Genomic DNA, 18736 nt, shown 5'->3' on the forward strand with positions numbered 1-18736 from the left:
GACATGGAATTCTCGGGACGACATAACTTAGTTGTGAACATGCACTGAACAGTTGTGAACTTAATGCGTGAGAAATGTAGCCTAAATTTAAATTAATCCTGCAAGTCAACAGTATTGCTTTACCGTAACATTTTAAGGCAAAGAGCTAAAAAAGAACTTTAAGGTATAAGACAAAAAAAAAATGCCACAAATTAAGTTCATAACAGAGCCAATGCATGCACAAATCAAGAAAAAAAAATTTGCATTTCCCGAGACTCTCCAGTGCAAATTGCTGAACTACTGCAGTAGACCCCACCAAGTCGACCTACAGCAGTCATTGGGTGGGACCTAACTAGCGTGCAGGAGAATCTTCGCACCTGCTCAGAGCACAGTATCACACACGTGCAGAAAAATACACAACAGTCTACAAAAGTAAAGTGTTTATTTAATACACCGCACACTGCAGATTGTGCAGGATTATTTACAGTCGCATACTGGCACCAACACGCTGTAGGAGGTGGATCTGTACACTGCAGCCTTTTGCTTGAAAGAGTACTGTCAACTTAAAAGCCACCTTAGAGGTTCAGAAGGCACAGGTCAATTACGATAAGCATAGTAAAATGCTTGAGAATGGAAGGATGTTCCAAGCTGCCATGACTGAAAGGGTGAAAGTTAAAAACAGCCAAAAATAGCTTATTTTTATAAGTGAAGTAAAGCTAAGAAGCTTCATAGGAGAGATACGGAATCCTCGAATTACAGTCCCCAGTATTAGGTTAGTAAGAAATGTACTACCAAAATGAAACCAACCGATTTATCAGTTTGTGCACTGCTGATATGGCCTTGCACTAATCAGAACAAAAAATATAGCGTGGCAACTTGGGTATGTTGCAAAGAGTTAACAACAATGAGTCTAAACAAAGATATTCTGTTGACCCATTGCTGCCTGGTCATGAGCAAAGGCTGTTGAAACAGTACTATCACAAACAAAACATTTTGGAATGTGGCAAATGCACGATCAAAAGCTATGCGTGCAACAGCAATACAAAGAAAGTAAAAACATAATACAAGAATACAGCTACCTGCAGTCTGGCTGCATCGTGAAAATACTGTGTAGTTTTGATGAGGAGATTTCGAGAGGCACTTTACGAACAAAGTGTTACTGCAAGAAATGTGAATGCCTTCCGTTGTGGCAAAGGCAACAGCCCAGATGAAGGTAAGTTGAGACAAGGGCACACACTCGAAATTAAAAAGAAAGCAGCATATGTTGCCTGCCATGTCTGGAATGTTTGCCATAGGTCCACAGCAATGTTGCTATGGCACACAAACACACACACACTAACCCTGACTAGCTGTGTGCTCAATAATCAATACACAAAACATAAATCTGTCAGTGGTCCTTTAGCACGTAATTACCTGAACCCTGTGTTAGTTCCCAGGCAATTATTCTTTGTATACATACAGGGTGTATATATGGTGTATACATATGTGTGTGTGTATATATATATATATATCTATGTATAAATTTCTTTACAACCTAAATACATACAACATACTATAAAGACCTTCCTGAGGTAAATAGGCATACTAGACACCCCTCACAGTACACAGTGGGAAACAAGTGAAAAAAATCCATCAATCACTAAAAGCTGCACATAACTACGAGTTTTATAGCGCCCAGGAAAACTAAGTGAACAAAGTGATTAGCACGTTAATGTCCACAATGTACGCACCTAGCGATATGGCCCTTTACCAGTGAGTAAAGAGTTAGCACAATAAAAAAAAGTCGGCCTTTTTCATTTTCTCATCTGCTGTTGGACGAAACATAGTGAAAGTCCAACATCTGCAAATTGTCAGCCTTATTCTTTTGGCACTGAGAAAAAAGAAAAAGTAATCATTCATCAATTTACTCCACACCTTAAATAAATCGTCTTGAAACAAACAAGTGCTGTATAACCAGCTCAAATAATGTAACTGAATTATGAAACATTCACAGTTCTCTGTTGTAAAGATGAGAGACTTATGCTTGAGCCACTAAGAAGTAACTCTCTTATAATTAGGACATTCCAAATCATGGTATATCACTAATACTAGTAGCTATAAAAAAAAATGTTGCATAAAGATGACATAGTCTCACTCCGCAATCATCTACTGCTCTGCAGTCGAAGAAATGCCACTTCGCATGGCTAGCAAAAAGGTGATGCATAATTCGGTGGCGAATACAACACATAATTTAAATTGCCAGCCAATTTTGCATGAGCTAATTCAGTGTTTAACTCCACTGCAAATATGCATCTTGTACTGCCACTATGCTGCACATATTGAAAATGCAAAAGGGACATTACGCTAATAAAGTTGTTTTGAGAAAAACACAGCAGCAGCAGCATGCTCATCAAAAGCACGTATGAACAAGTTTAAAAGCACACAGCAGCCAAGCAATTAGTAAACACCTAACATAATCTTTATGAGCTGACTTGTACAATGAAAGCTAAATTGCGCAAAGCTGTGGCCTCAGTTGTTCCATAAATATTGATGCCACACAAAAGGAAGCATGAGTAATAATCATGAGAGGATAGCGACACAGCAACTTCCGTGCAGTTCAAAAGCCTGAAATCACTCGCAAATGGGCACAAGATGCAAGGCAATTAAGAAAAGCAATCCAAAACATTTAACCGTACATAGGCATACCATTACTGTATGGCTATTTATATAAAGGTAACCTAGTGCAATGAAAGTTTAGGGGCAGCAAATGATCATAACATTTCAATCAATTGATGCCCTATGCTGGCATGAAACAACGCATAGGCCCAATGTTCCTCTCAATGCATGTAGCTCTGCCAGTTTGACTCAGAAAAAGGAAAACAGCCCTGTTAAATAATACAGCTGTTACAAGTGTCCACACACCCCCTCATGAAACATTCAACAATCAATAGAAGAGTGTTTACAACATATTTCAGAGACATGTGCTGCACTGATAATTTGTTCGGCACATTTTGTACCACACTGATACAATCGAGTCTAGCAAACACAACAAAACATTGATAGTACTACAATGTTGTCTTACCATAAAAAAATTTTCATGCATTAACGAAGCCTAAATTTCACACAGAGAACTGATGACACCTTCATGCAATGAAATGCTTTAAGCTAGGTGATGTAACAAAAAACCACTGGATGTGGTGTCAGCATTCTTCTCTTAAACAGAAAAGGTAACAATGCATCGGTCTAAAATATGAAAGTGCAAAATCCAAAGACAAAGGAGAGAGGGGGTCGTGCCTCACAAATACTTTAGTTCCCATCCTCAGAGACGACAATCATGGTGTGTCACAATCACATGAAAAAAAAATGCTTCCAAGCATAATTAGTAGCTTCCTTACTTTTCTTTTTCAGCTGAACTGTCACAATTAACTAAGCTTTGAGAAAAAAGACGCAACCATATCTAAACAGAAAAGAATTACCACATAAAAACATTACTAAGTGGCATGCCCCGAAAGATATGTTGGCGTTTGCGTGTGCAAATGGTGTAATGGCAAGGCACAGGCACGATCACTGTCCCAAACCCCTAGGACTTTGCAGAGCTGTCAGGATGTCCCTCATGGAGTGGAGGGAATTCCTCAGTGACTGAGCTGTCTGAAAGAAGTCCCTGTTCCACCCGGCGGTCCCAATAGGAGGTGCGCTGGAGAATCCCACGAGATGCTGCAACTCGAGGCCGGCGCTTGCTGCTTGAGGGCTGTCTGGGGACCCCACCGCCTCCTCCCAGCGACGAGCTTGTGGAGCTCTCGTCGGAGGCGTAGCCAGGTGTGACATCCCCTGCTGCTGTGGCTGGTAAACATGAGAAATGTGGAACAACCTCATTATGGCTCGGCACGTACAGTAAGCAATTCCCATTTAAGATGAAGTTGAAGACGACTTTCAAAATCTGTAACTAGGCTTAACCCGTTCCGTACCAACAAGGGGGGCAATGTGGGCTCGTTGGTTGATCATCATGAAGCGGCATGAAGTATAGCTCAGACTAACAAGGACACAAGCGCTAACTTTCAAGAATGAAATTTTATTTTGGGATCGGTTGTACTTATGCATGCTTGAGTACTGTGCTACCAGCAAGCATGAAAAGAATTTCAAAAAGTAAAACCAAGAAACACAGGTAGTGTGTTGCAGATGAAATCATCTCTCAAGGCATGTGCAAATAGTCAAGTTCTTTGGCAGACAACGACAATGAAGGTTGACTGACGCGTTGGTCAGTGGCAAGAGGATGCACTCAATTTCTACTATTAAACCTAGTTTCACATTTACTTCTGCCTACAGTACTGGTGTCTTCTAGAAAGGGGAGGCATGCGGACATTATTTCTCATGTCCTTGTTTTTTGCTGCCCTACACTTTCCTTTCCCTTTCGTGCCATGGACAAGCTGGGATCATTCGCATGTAGATCAGCTCGTCAATGACACTTTCATTTCCTAGTGTATACTGCTGTTAAGTTTCACTTTAGCAGCAAATTCAAGATACAATTTAAAAAATATTGACATATTGTCTTTGTCTACATTGCCTTTCTTAAATGACTCTGCAGTAAAAAAAATGTAGCCATTGTTTGTCAGAATTTAGGATAATAGCATGCCAAAGAAGAGGTTAAAGGAGTACTGACACAAAACTGGTGCCTCGAATTTTTTGTTTTACCTCTTCTTTATGAAATGGCTGACAATTCTGTAAATGCGGTACAACGACTGAATTGATAAAATGTGTAAAAAACTCATGAATCGCACTATCTTTTAGTACAATCAATTCAGAGTGCAAGCAAACGAATAGCGACTTTGCATATGTAAGCCAGGACACCTTCACAAGCCACGAAAATCAGAGGTGCTGGTTGCACAATATCACTGTGCAGCCCAGCCCAGTCAGCCCAGTGCAGTGATCGCCTAGCTCCTCCAAAGTGTGTATTCTTGACAACAGTAGTTGTAACAGTGAACAAAGAGTTTGGTAATTTTGTGCAAGTGTACTATTCTAGTTGCATTAGTGCCAATCAACATGAAGAACCATCTATAATGTATTTGCCCTTCATGTATTACAGAAATATAAATAATTGCCAAGGTACACAATGATGTTGTGACCAAGCAATTTCTTGAGAGATGTTCCTCATAACAGGCAACATTACTGACTCCTTTACAAAGAGTAATAATCGTTTCAATTGCTCTTTGTAGCACCCAATCATTGTGGCACCCAAATACCCAATCATCACTGCTATCAATTCGGAATGGTACTGTTTTGCCATGTAGCACCAAGCTGCCAAAATGGCACTTGGTGAGTCGAAGTCTGCCTACTTAAAGTGACGCTAAATCTGCCAATATGACTAGGGCATAAGTTGAAGTACCCCAGTGCTTCCATGTTCTGCCTCCACAAGAATGTAGCAGCTGCTGCAGCCAAGAATCAAGCATGCAACTTCGTACTCAGCTGTTAAGTGCCACAACCATCGAGTCACTACAGCAGCTACAAGACAGCAATAAAGTAGTTGTGACAAACCTGAAACATTATTGTTCTTGCTGTTGTTGGCTGCTGGCGTTTGCAGCGGGTACGGCTGGAACACTTGCTCGCACAGAGTTCCCGATGCTGGTGGGGATGCTGGTGATGTGACAACAGTGCGGTTCATCCGTCTTGGAACGAGATTTCGTTGGGCATGCTCCCTGAACTCCCGAGGCAAGCTGCGCGCTGTCAGACTGTGGACCTGAGAAATGAAGAAAAGAAGTGCAATCAGAGCAATAATCTGTATCGTGTAAGTATATTTATGCTAGCTATAAGCAGTTCTGTCCTCTACTTATAGAACACAAATAATAGTGGCATTGTACATACAACTGTTGTCTCTTTTAACTTACAGTATATTAATGATGCACCTCGTTCATGATTCTCAATGTTTATAGATATTCGAACAGGAATCCCTACAACACATTTTTACATGAGATTAGAGCAAGGCTACTATGTAACAGTTTCTGCAGCAACTCTTCTGATCTACTCGTACCAACATCAAGTGCTCGTAAAATTTCTAGCTCTGTTCTTGTGGCAGTTTTGGCTTGTTAGCATTTATGCTTTTTGTTACAAAACGGGCAATTTGCCATATTTTTGTGTCATAGTGATACTTTTTGCATGGTCAAATTTACAGGTGCGATAGATTGGTTCATATATTTAGCTACATAACTGCTAAGGGATATCAGAACGAGAACCTATGACTATTACGACAGCTCCTTAGGTTGCATTGCAATCAATGACAGTAATTTCTTTTTAACTGTTTATTGTGTACGTTTTTATCAAATTTAGCCGTTTTGTTCATCAAAAGATATGTGTAGGAGGATAAAAGAAATGTATAGAGCATTTTTTAATTAATACAGGCTGAATATCTTAAAGTGAACTTTATACAACAAAATATTCTACTTGCTTGGAGATATTTCAGTTTAATTGTGCAACTTATTATTAGGCTTGTTTTAACAAGGCTACCTGCTCATTAGCCCATGTTTTGTCTAGCCTATCTGAACAGAAGCAAAGGGGGGCAATCAATATAACAAGCAAGGCATTGGGGAAGCTAGAGATTTCAAGAATGGGATAAGATGGTCACCTAAAAAAATTTGGGTTATAGAATCTTATGACACACCTTTAATATAAACACTGTGAGTGTTATAATATATACTACCAAAGTTTCTACCAAAACATAAGATAAGGACATTCAAGTGCACACTTAGCATGACAATGAACACTTAACACTTATGTGCATAGCCACAAATTACTTGCATTGCATGTGCAAGCAGCAGTGTTGCAGGAGCATAGCAGCACGAGGCTGAGAAAGAATCAGCAGTGCACTCCATGCAGAGTGAATGCACGTCAACATAGAAGCGATAAAGAAAGGCCAAACCTGTTGAGTGTGCTGGTTGTTGTACTGTGCTGCTATCAATCCCACTGATACAATTATGTTCGAGCACAATTACTTTGTTAGCACAAAACAACAGACACAAGAAAGACGACAGGACAAGGCAGCGCCTTGTCTTGTCGTCTTTCTTGTGTCCGTTGTTTTGAGCTAACAAAGTAGTTATGGATTCACACCAACTAGCCCACCAACGCATTGTGCTGAACAATGTTTGAGAAATGTAAAGCCATCAAGCTTGTAAAGCTTATAATGAGCCACTTATTTCAATGCTTTAATGCCAGGTTATTGAGAAAAACCTTCAGATGTGATGTGCATTAGCATCATTGCAGGTGGCACATTCCTGCATCTCTTATTCTACTTCTTAAAAGCAGAAACCAACTGCTTTCTGACACTAAAATAAGCAAGCTGCTCCATATTACAAGAAAAAACTGTTAACCTGAATGGCATGGGCAGCAACATAGCAGTGAAAGCAAGCAAAACACAGTAAGTCAGCACGTTAACTTGCTTCTACACCCTACACAACTAAGCATAAATAAACCACTAATGAAACTTTTGTCTGAAAAATAGTGTTTGTTGTGCTACGTTCTCCACTGTAATATGCTTAAGTCAACTAGTGAAAAGCAAGCAAAGTTACCAAACAAACGATCTTTCACTGTTAAGTGACAAGTACTACCCTTCTCTTTGATTTGCTTCATCGTAGAAAGCTATGAACTCTCTCATACACATTTTTTTCTTCGTAACCTAAATGCACCAGTGTTTCCTTGGAATTTCAATATTGCCATAAGTGGCTTTGACTGCATTTGTGAAAACACTTGGGAAGATGAAGCAGTCTAACAAACACTGTTTTACCTACATTTCAGCTTTAACGGAAAACATATTCAGCGCAGTCCCTTTAAGACATACTCTGTTGAACTACTTTTTCAAAATTAACACCTAGTGGACTTTATTAAGCCGCTCATACTTGCAGTGTCTTTCTGTTAAGACTAACTTCTCTTACGGCACCCCTCCGTTAAGATGAGCTTCCATTAAGACAAATTGCTAAGACAAATTTTAAGGCCGAGCTTCTGATAACAGGAGCGTCTTATATAATAAACAGATGACCAAGCGCTCATGTCAGTATCAAGGGTAATTTACTACAGGCAAGACAACAAAAAAAACAATGAAAGTTGTAACGTGTTCAATAGACATGTGCACAAGGATAAGCACATGAATGCTGTGCATACAAGCATCTGCATGTAGACCCATGCACATAACATTGTGGTCTTTGCAGGAAGCAGCAAAGAGGTGCCAAGGGACTCAAAGATGTCGTTAAGAGTCACGACACAAACATGCAGCTGCACATACATTAAATGAAGTGTTTTACGAACCAGACTTTTTCTTGGCAGAGGCTGAAAAAAGGCAACATGTTCAGGTTAAAAGCAGCAGCGGTGCATTAAGCATTAGAAAAGCTTGCAAGCGTACTCAAATATTTTGAACATGTACCATGACTGACCTGGGGCCTTACTGACGGCTCATCAGAATCCTGCAAGTCATGAACCATACGCAGACATCTATTAGAAGCTAGCGTAAAACAAAGTTAGAAGAAATACAAGCTTATCAAGACAGTATTTGTTCTTTTTAGGGATCTCATGCTTTCTTTCAATTTTTTCCAGCTACTAAGTTGGAACGAAAACTCCCACCTGGAGGTAATAGTTGATAAAGTGAAACTCATTTCAGTGATGTTGCATAACAGCGTCCTAGAATTTACAAAACCAAAGTCAAAATTTATTTATCAAAGTCAATAATTTTATGTCCACAGAGAATACTTCTCATGTCAGTACATAGCATTTTCCTTTTCCCGTTGATTGTATCACAGATGGCCTCACGTAAGTGAAAAGCCATATTTTGTCCCCAACAAGACAAGTAAAGCCTTACGTTTCATATTTCAAATGCCACCGCCGCCAGCCAAGCATAGTGCCTTGTTAAGAAACTCATTCAAGTTTCCACAAATTGCAGTCTTCTCTCAGCACCATTCCCTGACCAACACAAAACTCAACACCACACAATGCAAACATCAGACAGCAAAAGTGCCAAGCATTGTCAGACAAATGTTTACCTTTTTGATGGACCAGGCATCTTGATTTTTAGGAGTTGCGTGGCGTTCTTTTTGAATAGAGTTTCCCTGGCCATTGAGTGCTTTCTCTTCCAAGATCACCTTCTTGTCAGGAAATATGCTCTGCAGGGCAATCAGAAATAGTGCTGGTAAGTGTTCACAGTTATCCACTGAATAAATAAAAAGCCAGAAAATGAGTCATGTTCTTTATAGGGGCACTGAAGATAAAATATTCAGGAAACAATAGCATTAAAGAGACCCTGAAACACTTTTCACAGAAAGACATCACTTGAAAATTATGTCGCCTCGCAAATCTTCTGGCGGAAAAATTTTTCAAATCCTTCAAGCACGAACGAAGTTAGACATGGTTATTGGACCGATGAGCAGCTTTCTTTCTTGTTTCATTTCCACTAGCATGCTGGAAACTACACAGGGGAGACAGCAAGTGGGCGCAAGGGAGAAATGCCCGGGTGGCTTCACCCAAAGGCTTAATGTCTCAGCGATGAGACAGCTCGTGGCGGCACCACATGGCAGCCGCAGTATCTACGTTACAATTTTTATCTCAGAGGTCACACGCAGCAGACGTAGCAACATGCAACTGTCGTGTGTAGACCAGCAGTGGCAAGATGAAATGATTTTTCTGTCGGTTTGAGATCCCAGACACATATATTGGCCAATAGCTGTTGTGGGCTTCGCTGCTTGCGATGACACTGCATAATGACAATGCAAAGGAGAGAGCAAGCAATTTATCACTGGTCTTAACATGAGATTGTAAATTCCCTGCTGCCTGCAGTGCAAAAATATTTGGCTCACATGGTCACAGGAGCCCCGGTAACAGATCAGCAATGTTTTCTTACCATGTTCAAAAAGTGGTTAAGGGCCCTTTAAAGTAACCCTAACATCATTGCAGCCACTAAAGATGCCAAGCAGCAGCTGGTGTGAGCAGTCATACAATATGGTACGAAACCAAACAGCATATTCCTCCAAGCGCTGCACTGTAATTTTGACATTCTGAGTGCACTTGAATTTCTTAATGCAATTCAAGTATCAAACTCTCAAGAAGTTGCATCTTTATGACAGAGCGCAGCAGTGAAATTGGGAAGTGTGTAGGTGTGCACCAAAACCATGCAACAGTGTCAATGTTTGCCGAGTCATTCACATAGGCATCCACATAATCTATGCTAGCTTATCGTTTCACCTCACCATCAATTGTGAAAGCAGACAAGCAAATTAGTACAGCACACGAGCTAGCCAAAGCAGCAGCCCCACACATAAAGACAGAAGCAAGGGCACAAGGTAAGCTTCTTTATACTCACTCTGTTAATTATTTAGCACTAATTATGTCACAGAACCAAACGGCCTAGTTGTCTCTACTTTAGAGATGACTCTGTTTGTAGAGCCAACTCTGTTTGTAGCACCAAATGAGCCACACACTCTGCAACCCTAGGAATCTTACAAAGTCCATAAAAAACACCAACATAAGATTACGCATCCTTGAAATAGAAATGCTTGGGTCATATTCAATGCAAATAAATAAACAGTGGAATGTATAAGCAAAAGAGACCACAGTTGAAAATCAACCGGCACCAATTAACAATTGAACCCAACAATTGAAGTATCAGTGTGTTAGTAACCGCATGCACCTAAAATCTAACAGTCCTCTGATTTGGCTTCACTTTCTGAAGTAGTTCTTGAGGGTGCCGTGAATCATGCAACACATGTTTACATTGTGCGAGTGTAGTGCAGCACCTCTGCACTCTGCAGCCTTTGCAAATTGCGACGATAATAAGTGCAGCAACAAATGAGTTGTGTCATCTGCCGCACACGGCTAAGCATAGTAGATTAATTCACGAGCTGGATACAAATGGTTGCTTCTGTTCATTATCGTAATGCCCTCTGGCATGGCAGTGCTATGTGATGGCAGCCAAGTGATTGCCATGGATGCGACTTTTTCACACAGAAATGCCATGCTAAGAGAAAACTGTTCTAACCAAGGAAATTTAGCATGCTACAGGTGCACAATGTGTGCTGGCAACCATCCTGCCATCTTACATGTAACTTATTTTTTTAGGTCAGTCAGCATATTATATCAGCGTACGAGTGGTGAGAGAGTGCTGTGCCATGTCATCAGCTACCAAAAGCTTTAAAAACGCCTGCCCTTCCAAAGTATTTAGCACAAGAAAACCATGAGTTCATGCTGAACTGGCACCTGATTGTTGCCAAATTGAAGAGTGCAGGGCCAGCGGTGCCTGCTGCACTTAAATATGTGCTAAAGTTATGCACGTCCTCAACTAGAACAGAAAGTACAGCCAAATCCAAGAGACTAAGGCTGACTAGGTGCAACCAGCAACTATGGGATACAATCTAGGTTAGGCAAGATGAAGCAAGGGTCCACCACAAAAGAATTTTCTCAGCCAAAGCCAGACATGGGTGCCCATGAAAAGAAGAAAAAAAATGAAAGAAGAAAAATGAAAAGCCAAAAGATGTGCCAGAGGTAAGAAAAGCAGAGGAGGGCCTGTTTCTGGGAATTAGGTTTTCTAGGAAGTAAGAAAACTGCTCTGCTTATATCACCATCACAGTTGCAGTTATATATAATTTTATAATGCCTGTTATGGTGGAGTATGATGTAAGCTCTGATAGCAATTCTCGCCTAGCCTGTGCAGAGATATATTAGTATAGTAATGGGAGTGGACAGACAAGAGTGAAACACCACAAGATCCTTAATGTGGCATGGCCCTAACAGCTTGTAGTGTCTCTACACTTGCGATTGAGACAATAAGATATTAAATGTGTTCCCACAGATAACGTACTTTGGTAAGACCACCATTCCCCCTGCCAAAGCCAACACTCAAAGCCAAGGCACACCTGAAACTCTTGACCAGGACTGGGAAGACTCTCGGAGTTGGAGCCATCGACAGCTGACTGAGCCGACTGGCTGGCAAACTTCAGCACCAGTTCCCGCACCGAGGGCAACGATGGGTTCCCTAGCTCCTCTCCCATCTCCTCCTCTCCTTCAGACCTTCGCCGCCGACGCCCCGTCCCATTGACAGAATCAAAGGCACCCATGCTGAAACCCTGGGGGCAAGAGGCCAGGAAACAAGAGTTTACCTCTCCTACTAGATGCAAGCGGTGACAGCGAGCACCACTGCTTCATTTTGGAAAAGCTTTGCATATTCACCGACTCCAGAAAATGGCACCACTTACTGCAGTTTTCCCTTTATGTATGTTTATTGCACACACAAAATACTAGCACCCTTCACGGCTACAAGAGGACCTTTCAAGACACCACTTTCAAGTGCAAGGATGAGTCGCATGCATACATTCCTCTGCCTTGATAATCACAACCTTGCTGTTTTACACATATTCGCCAATGAACAGCAGCAGAAAGCATCCACGTTTCAAAAACCACAATGTGTAAATAAGATGCTACAGTGACGAATCATTTGCTGCTAAGCACAACACCTTGACTTTTTTTTTTCTTTCCAGGTCCCTGTTGCTCTTTCATTTGTTAACTTTCCTGCAACGATTCTTGTATTAGTGGCATGCACTCTAATAACTCTGGAGATCTCTGGAACAATGTACTAACAAATGATAATGTGCTTTTACTTTGTAGACCAGTTAGCTCACATTTTTTTGCACCGGTCCCCTCCCCCTCTCCCCACAGAGAACCCCTTTTTTGCCGCAAGGCTTCGCCTATTAAATGCAGAAATAAAGACGTTTAAAAAAAATATATCCCCTTACTTCTGCAACTAGCTAAGTGGCATTTGCTGTCATCTAGTACTTGGTTCTGGTATGTGTCAACATCATACACCACAATGTAATAAAGAAAAATGCAAAGAGATTGAGAAGTGTCTAAAACTCACGGTTGTGTCCTCCATGTTTAGGTGCGGAGTGCTGACAGCAGCTGTGAGTGTTCGCATGTGTGATGCTGGGCGGAATGCTTTTCTAGGGCTAGAGTAAACCTAAAAAGAAAAAAATTTCAGATGCATTCCAACATTAGTCATGCAAGATCCCATTTTTTGCCATTCTCAAATGCTGCACTTAAGATAAGACTCAGCTTTTTTTGCTAGCATTTTTAACATTTTTGTTTAGCAGAATGGTTATTGGGGTGCCATCTTGCTTAGGAAAAGGATGTACAATACGATTTGCATATCTGAAGTAAATACCATGTGCAGTCGTTGTCAAATGAAATAATACGACCAGGAGCAGGAGGGCTGAGCCATAACATCATGACTACATTGTGTTGCACCTGTAAGACACCCAGCACTAGAAAGCTTTTTTTTTTATAAGGTGAGTATGAGAGCTGGCTTCCCCCTGCGGAGCTTTCAATCAGAGCAGACAAAAATATGAATGAATGAATGAATGAATAAAAAATGAATGAATGAATGGATGAATGAATGAATGAATGATCATTTCCCATTGAATGATGGAGGAGGGTGGGGAAAAGGCCGTGAAGAGACTGCTTGAAAACCCTCAACCACCCGACAACACGACAGCGAGGCAGGGTGGCAAAACATACACACACAATAAAAAAAGAAAGAAGAGGTAATAAAGGCATCAATAAGGAGCAGCATGACAACACACATATGATAAACCACGAGACCAGCTATAATTATTCCCACAACGACAAAAGCAGTGCATACCACAAAGCAAAATGGTTAAAATGGACATTTTGAAAACAGTTTGCCTTCTAACAAGAGTGTCATCATTAAGCCCAGGCAATTAATTTAAAAGACAAAGTGGGCTTATTGTAATGATAACTAACCGTTAACAACGGCCTTCTCTTTCTTGTAAGGGCTGGATAGACAAGATTTTCACTGCTTACATTTTGGCAAAGCAAGCAATCTCAGTGAACAAATATGACTATTTCATCCTCCTGAATATTTTCTAGCAAATAAATTCTATTGATAATACCAAACAAACACACAAGAAATTCACAAGACAGCTATGAAATATAGCCTGTGAAGTAGCTGTTATTTATGCCATAAGCAAGTTCATGAAATGTAGCAAACCACTCAAATTGTTATTTTGTGAGTAGCCAATAACAAGGTAAGCAACAGTACAATGTCTGTAAACTTTGTATCTTTTCGCTGAATTCTACTTGAATTAATGCTACAATAAGTAATTCTTTACTATTTTCTTTACTGCATTACATCAACTGCTGTGCACAAGATAAAATTTCCATCATAAACCATTTAACTGGTTAACAGTAACCAGTACACCAACACTATAAAAGCAAAGATGTTAGCCTTGGTAAACTTAAAATTTAGAAACTGTGCATTTGTTTTCACAATTTATTCCTGCTATAAACTTCACATCAGATACTGTATCCTCTGTTCAATCATAATGTCACTAAATTTTGTTCCGAGCTTTTTCAGACTGACCTGTTCTTCAAAAGAGTGTAGAGTTTCCTCAGGGTCCCCGGAAGATGTCAACGATTTAGCACTTTGTGAAGATGATCGCCGCACAGATGAGGCTTCCACTAGTGCCACAAGCTTAGGATTGTTGATGTAATAATCCCGCAGGTAGGACGATGGCAGCACAGGTGAGCAGAAACCATCTTCGTCATTGTCATCCTCGAGTGGTGTGTCAAACGATGACCCTGTCTTGGCAGTGGTCAGAGAGTCTCGACGACTTTCGCTGGCACGCCTTGACAAGTTTTCCACACTGTAAGGGTTGTTTGGCAATGGCACAGCATTCTGCCACTTGGCATGTTCGCGCTCTGCAATAGTACCTGCCAGGACAAGTAAAAATTAATGCACAGGTCAGGAACATTATACTAAGCATCAGATATGTTCATGCATTCTACTGGGACTCCAAGAAGGCAGGAACTAACCAGGTTTGGGAGGTGCATTCAGCAGTTCAACTGAGGGAACAAACTCCGTCTGCTCATCAACATTCTTGAATGTTGATGTGTCATCATAAAGCAGAGAGCTTTCCCCACTCGCAGCCTGAAAAAGAAGTATGTCTAAGCGAGACATGTAATTGAATGGCCAAGGCAATTTGTTGTTGTTTTTTTTCCTCCTTGCTCAAGCAGCTACGTGAAATCAAAGGACATAAGGAGAGTTCACAGCAAAATATAAATTTGCCCATCAATGCTCCTAAGCATTGTATGTGTCTTATAGTGCTGCCCAAGTATAGCTTTGGTTGGCAGCAAGATGACAAAAGCTAGGAACACAATCATTAAGCCCACACTTAAACGGACCTTGAAACACTTTTTATCAAAGTGGAGGAATGCATTTGAAATTAAAATAGGAGCTAAATTGAATAGGAGGCAATCAAGAAAGCCCTTTGCAATGGTTCTGCTCTCTCTTCAATGCCTTGCATTGCAGAAGCTACGGCAGAGCGGTGCGTGCCCACAACGATCTGTCTACTGAACGCCACCATGGTGAGCAGTCCAAATTTGACTTTGGATGTTAACATAGATGCCACTGTTTCGAATTGGACGCCTATGATGCGCCAAATGTAAGGACTAGCACGGTTGTCCTCAGTGAGTCGCAGTGCGCTTAGGCAGTGGACTTGTCGTGGCACCCTGTAGCGGCCGCAGTGTCTGGGCTACATAGCAGACCACAGCTACGTGCAACTGTAGTGCACAGCATTTCCTTCGTGCATGACAGGGCTCGAGTTCGTGCTCGTGCTCATGTGCGCGTCTGGCCATGCTATGCAGTGCGGACCAGCTTTGTATTTCACCAGCTTGACCAACGGATAGTAGCCACATCCAACTTGCACATTTTGAAGCACTATTAATAAGTCTGCCAAAGTGTCTAACCAGAAGCAGCCAGGAGTCTGCACACACTGGCAAGCGTGCATATGGTCTGACCTTAAGTTCACATGGTTTGAGGCAAGCTGAGCGTTCAAAACTAGTAGCAATTAGTGAGACCCGATGGACACGACGATATGCAGGGTGGCCAAAGTTTAATTTCTACACGAGTGGTCGCGGCCGAGTGTGAGCAGATGGTAGTCGACTTCTTCCGGAAGTAAATAATTACTGAAATTCGAAACCAGATTTTTCCTTACTTCAGTCTGCTTATTAAACTTTGTTAATAAATATGCACAGTAACAATGGGAAAAAGCACACTGATCCAAACACACTTCTTTATCGACATCAGCTATTGGCTCAATGGCAGCCATATATGGGAACCCATTATATTACAAACAAAGCTTCCAGAAAAGAGCGAGGAGCAGGCTTCAGTTGAAAAGAGAATGTTTGAGAGAAAGGCGCCTTTGCCCTAAGCTTGTGGGTTCCATGCGCCACGCACGACTACAAAACTTGGCCGAGATGTTCACAGCAGTGTATGCTATCCGCAAACTATGTTTTTCCACCAAGCCCGTGGGGTGGTTCAGGACCCCTTTAATTCTCACGCTAGTACTGCCACATTTAATTGCAATCCTCTGTATAGACACAGAGGACTGCAAAAATGCTTCGGCATAGTCCCTTTATTATGGACACTGCTCCAGCTACTGCTCCTAACAAAGTAGAATAGTCATACAGAACGGTTAACTACAGGTCATTTATCAGCATAGGCATTCATTGCAGAGACATTTCAATTAAATTCATATGTGGTCATGCAAACTGTTAAACAATTATTCATATTTGGCGATTACTATGTATTAAGCAAAGGTCAGCAAAGAGAAAAATATCAGAATATTAACATGTAATCACAATGAGCAGAGGGCAGAGTCAATCTGCAGTGAACGCACAGCCTAAATTGGCAGAAACATTTACATCAACTGGCAGCATATGGAAAAGTTAACTATGCAACGAGCTGAATATTGCTTGCCCATGTCACATTTAGGGATGTCACAAAACAGCAGAAATACAAATGCTATAGGATACCCTCAAAAACCTAACCTGCTTTGCAGAAGCCGGATTATTAGACAAAGAACTGAGATCTACAAATGCTGTCAACATACACAAGCACTGACAACGACTATAATGCTGATGAACAGTACCTATATTTTACGGTTAAAGAGCAGCTGCTGTCGGTACAGGCAATTAAGAACTGATGGAGGCACAATATTATGAATTCAAGACACAACACAATTAAACAAGCACTCGTCCAGTCTTTTCTTTCTTCGAGTGTCTTGAATTTGCACTATCATGTCTCCTCTTTAGTATATTCGTCATTGGTAGACGATAGTAGACCTGTGCTCTTATCGTACAGAGTTATCTGAATGATCACATTTGCATTACACTTGATGTCAAGTCTTCTGACAGGGAGAACATAAATACTGTGACAGCTGTAAAAAGAATTATTTAGCATTAACCATCATGACCTGCAGCAAATAGCACAAAAGAAAGCCTTCTTAATTTCTAACTTTTCTACAAGGAAAGCATTTCTGGTTAGCAAATGATAAGGTCACAAAAGGCCAAGCTTCCAAGTGATATCAGCCATGTATGGAATACATGGATGCTCTTGTCACTCCTTTCATAAATGGTGCTATCCAAAACACCTTAATAATTGGCTTTCCTAAAAGTCTATGAAATGCAACAATGTTGAAGGATTGGCGATTAAAACAACTTTTTAACATTCAGCACGGCAGGAATAAAGAGCACAAGAAATGTGCCACAATATGAACCATTTGTATCACCGCATAGATTCTCTTCAAAATTTAACATCTGCCGACAACAATTGTACCAGTTCCTTCAACATGCAGCAGTTTCCTGTGAGTTCTGTGGCCTATTTTTCTCATTTAACCTTAAAGAGTCGTAGACCAACCTATATGCATTAACCCAACCATAATACATTTGCACTGAATATGCAGATGGAAACATTTGCACTGGTGGTGATACCTTGCAATGCTGTATTCAACCAAACGAAGCTGGACTCATGGTAATGAGCAACTACCATATTTACACTATTTAGATGCACAACCTTTATTCAAAAATACAACAAAAAAAAAACTTATGTTCATGTTAGAATGGAGTATTAAAGCAAGGTTCCACTACCCACACATCACTGTCATGCCCATTAGGCTTGACCTGCATAGGGCATTCTCTGCGTGTAAAACTGCTTTGCATACCCTGTGCGTGGTGTGCCATCATTGCATGCGAGAACTGCATAAATCGAACACAAGTTCAGTGAAATTCATTGAGAAGAGCAGAGGCATGGAGAGTTGCAACAGCTACCGCAGCTAGCCAATCTCAATAAAGGGACGCAGAGTACCAAAAAAAAAATTTTTTTCCCCCAAAAAAGCAGCATGTTTTCAACACCAAATTTCTGTAACTTATTATTTGGCCAGAATTTGAGAGGCAGTGCACTACTTGCCATCATAAAAGGACTGCCATGGTAGCCTAAATTTGCCTGGCATTGCATCACATTGCATCATATTGCATCACATTGATGGACTGAAAAGTTTGTTGGAACCCTCCATAAAGGCCGAGGGGCTGTGGCATGTTGCTGCCAGGAACATGGTTGTGGGATCAATACCCTGCCATGACGGCCACATTCTGACAGGGGCAGAATCCAGAAATGTTCATGTCGGTAGCAGTGACTGCACATTAAAGAATCCCAGGGGGCCACAATTAATCTGAAGCACTCTAGTACGACATCTCTTAAAGCCCCGTGTTGCCTTGGAATGTATGTTGCTTTGGGATGTCAAGTACCCCATCTGTCAATTACGCAGTCAATGTGATTGGTGGGCAAGTTTCAATGTGCACACATACACGAGTACAGATACGAAGGACTGCCAAGCTACAAATGGATCAGGCAGACGGTAATAGGCATTGGCTCACGGGCAATAAGTTCACTAAGCCACTACATGAA

At 41.1% G+C, this 18736-nt stretch overlaps 1 protein-coding gene across 6 annotated transcripts in view; it reads right to left on the bottom strand.

The window, feature by feature from the left end:
* Window positions 1-404: 404 nt before the first annotated feature.
* Window positions 405-18736, bottom strand: part of LOC126542460 (uncharacterized) — a 103403-nt gene continuing 85071 nt past the window's right edge. For 3 of the 6 annotated variants that reach the window (XM_055077270.2, XM_050189533.3, XM_050189535.3), the window contains 9 exons: window positions 14806-14920; window positions 14354-14703; window positions 12833-12931; window positions 11835-12044; window positions 8973-9092; window positions 8370-8399; window positions 8245-8265; window positions 5488-5689; window positions 405-3798 (listed from right to left, as the gene is read on the bottom strand). In XM_055077270.2, coding sequence (XP_054933245.1) covers window positions 3539-3798; window positions 5488-5689; window positions 8245-8265; window positions 8370-8399; window positions 8973-9092; window positions 11835-12044; window positions 12833-12931; window positions 14354-14703; window positions 14806-14920 — 1407 coding nt within the window. In that variant the 3' untranslated portion in view covers window positions 405-3538. The remainder of the gene's footprint in view (window positions 3799-5487; window positions 5690-8244; window positions 8266-8369; window positions 8400-8972; window positions 9093-11834; window positions 12045-12832; window positions 12932-14353; window positions 14704-14805; window positions 14921-18736) is intronic. The other 3 variants (XM_055077269.2, XM_055077267.2, XM_055077268.2) reach the window with 3 other exon arrangements.

The sequence above is a fragment of the Dermacentor andersoni genome, chromosome 2 (genome assembly GCF_023375885.2).
Source record: "Dermacentor andersoni chromosome 2, qqDerAnde1_hic_scaffold, whole genome shotgun sequence".
Taxonomy (NCBI): domain Eukaryota; kingdom Metazoa; phylum Arthropoda; class Arachnida; order Ixodida; family Ixodidae; genus Dermacentor; species Dermacentor andersoni.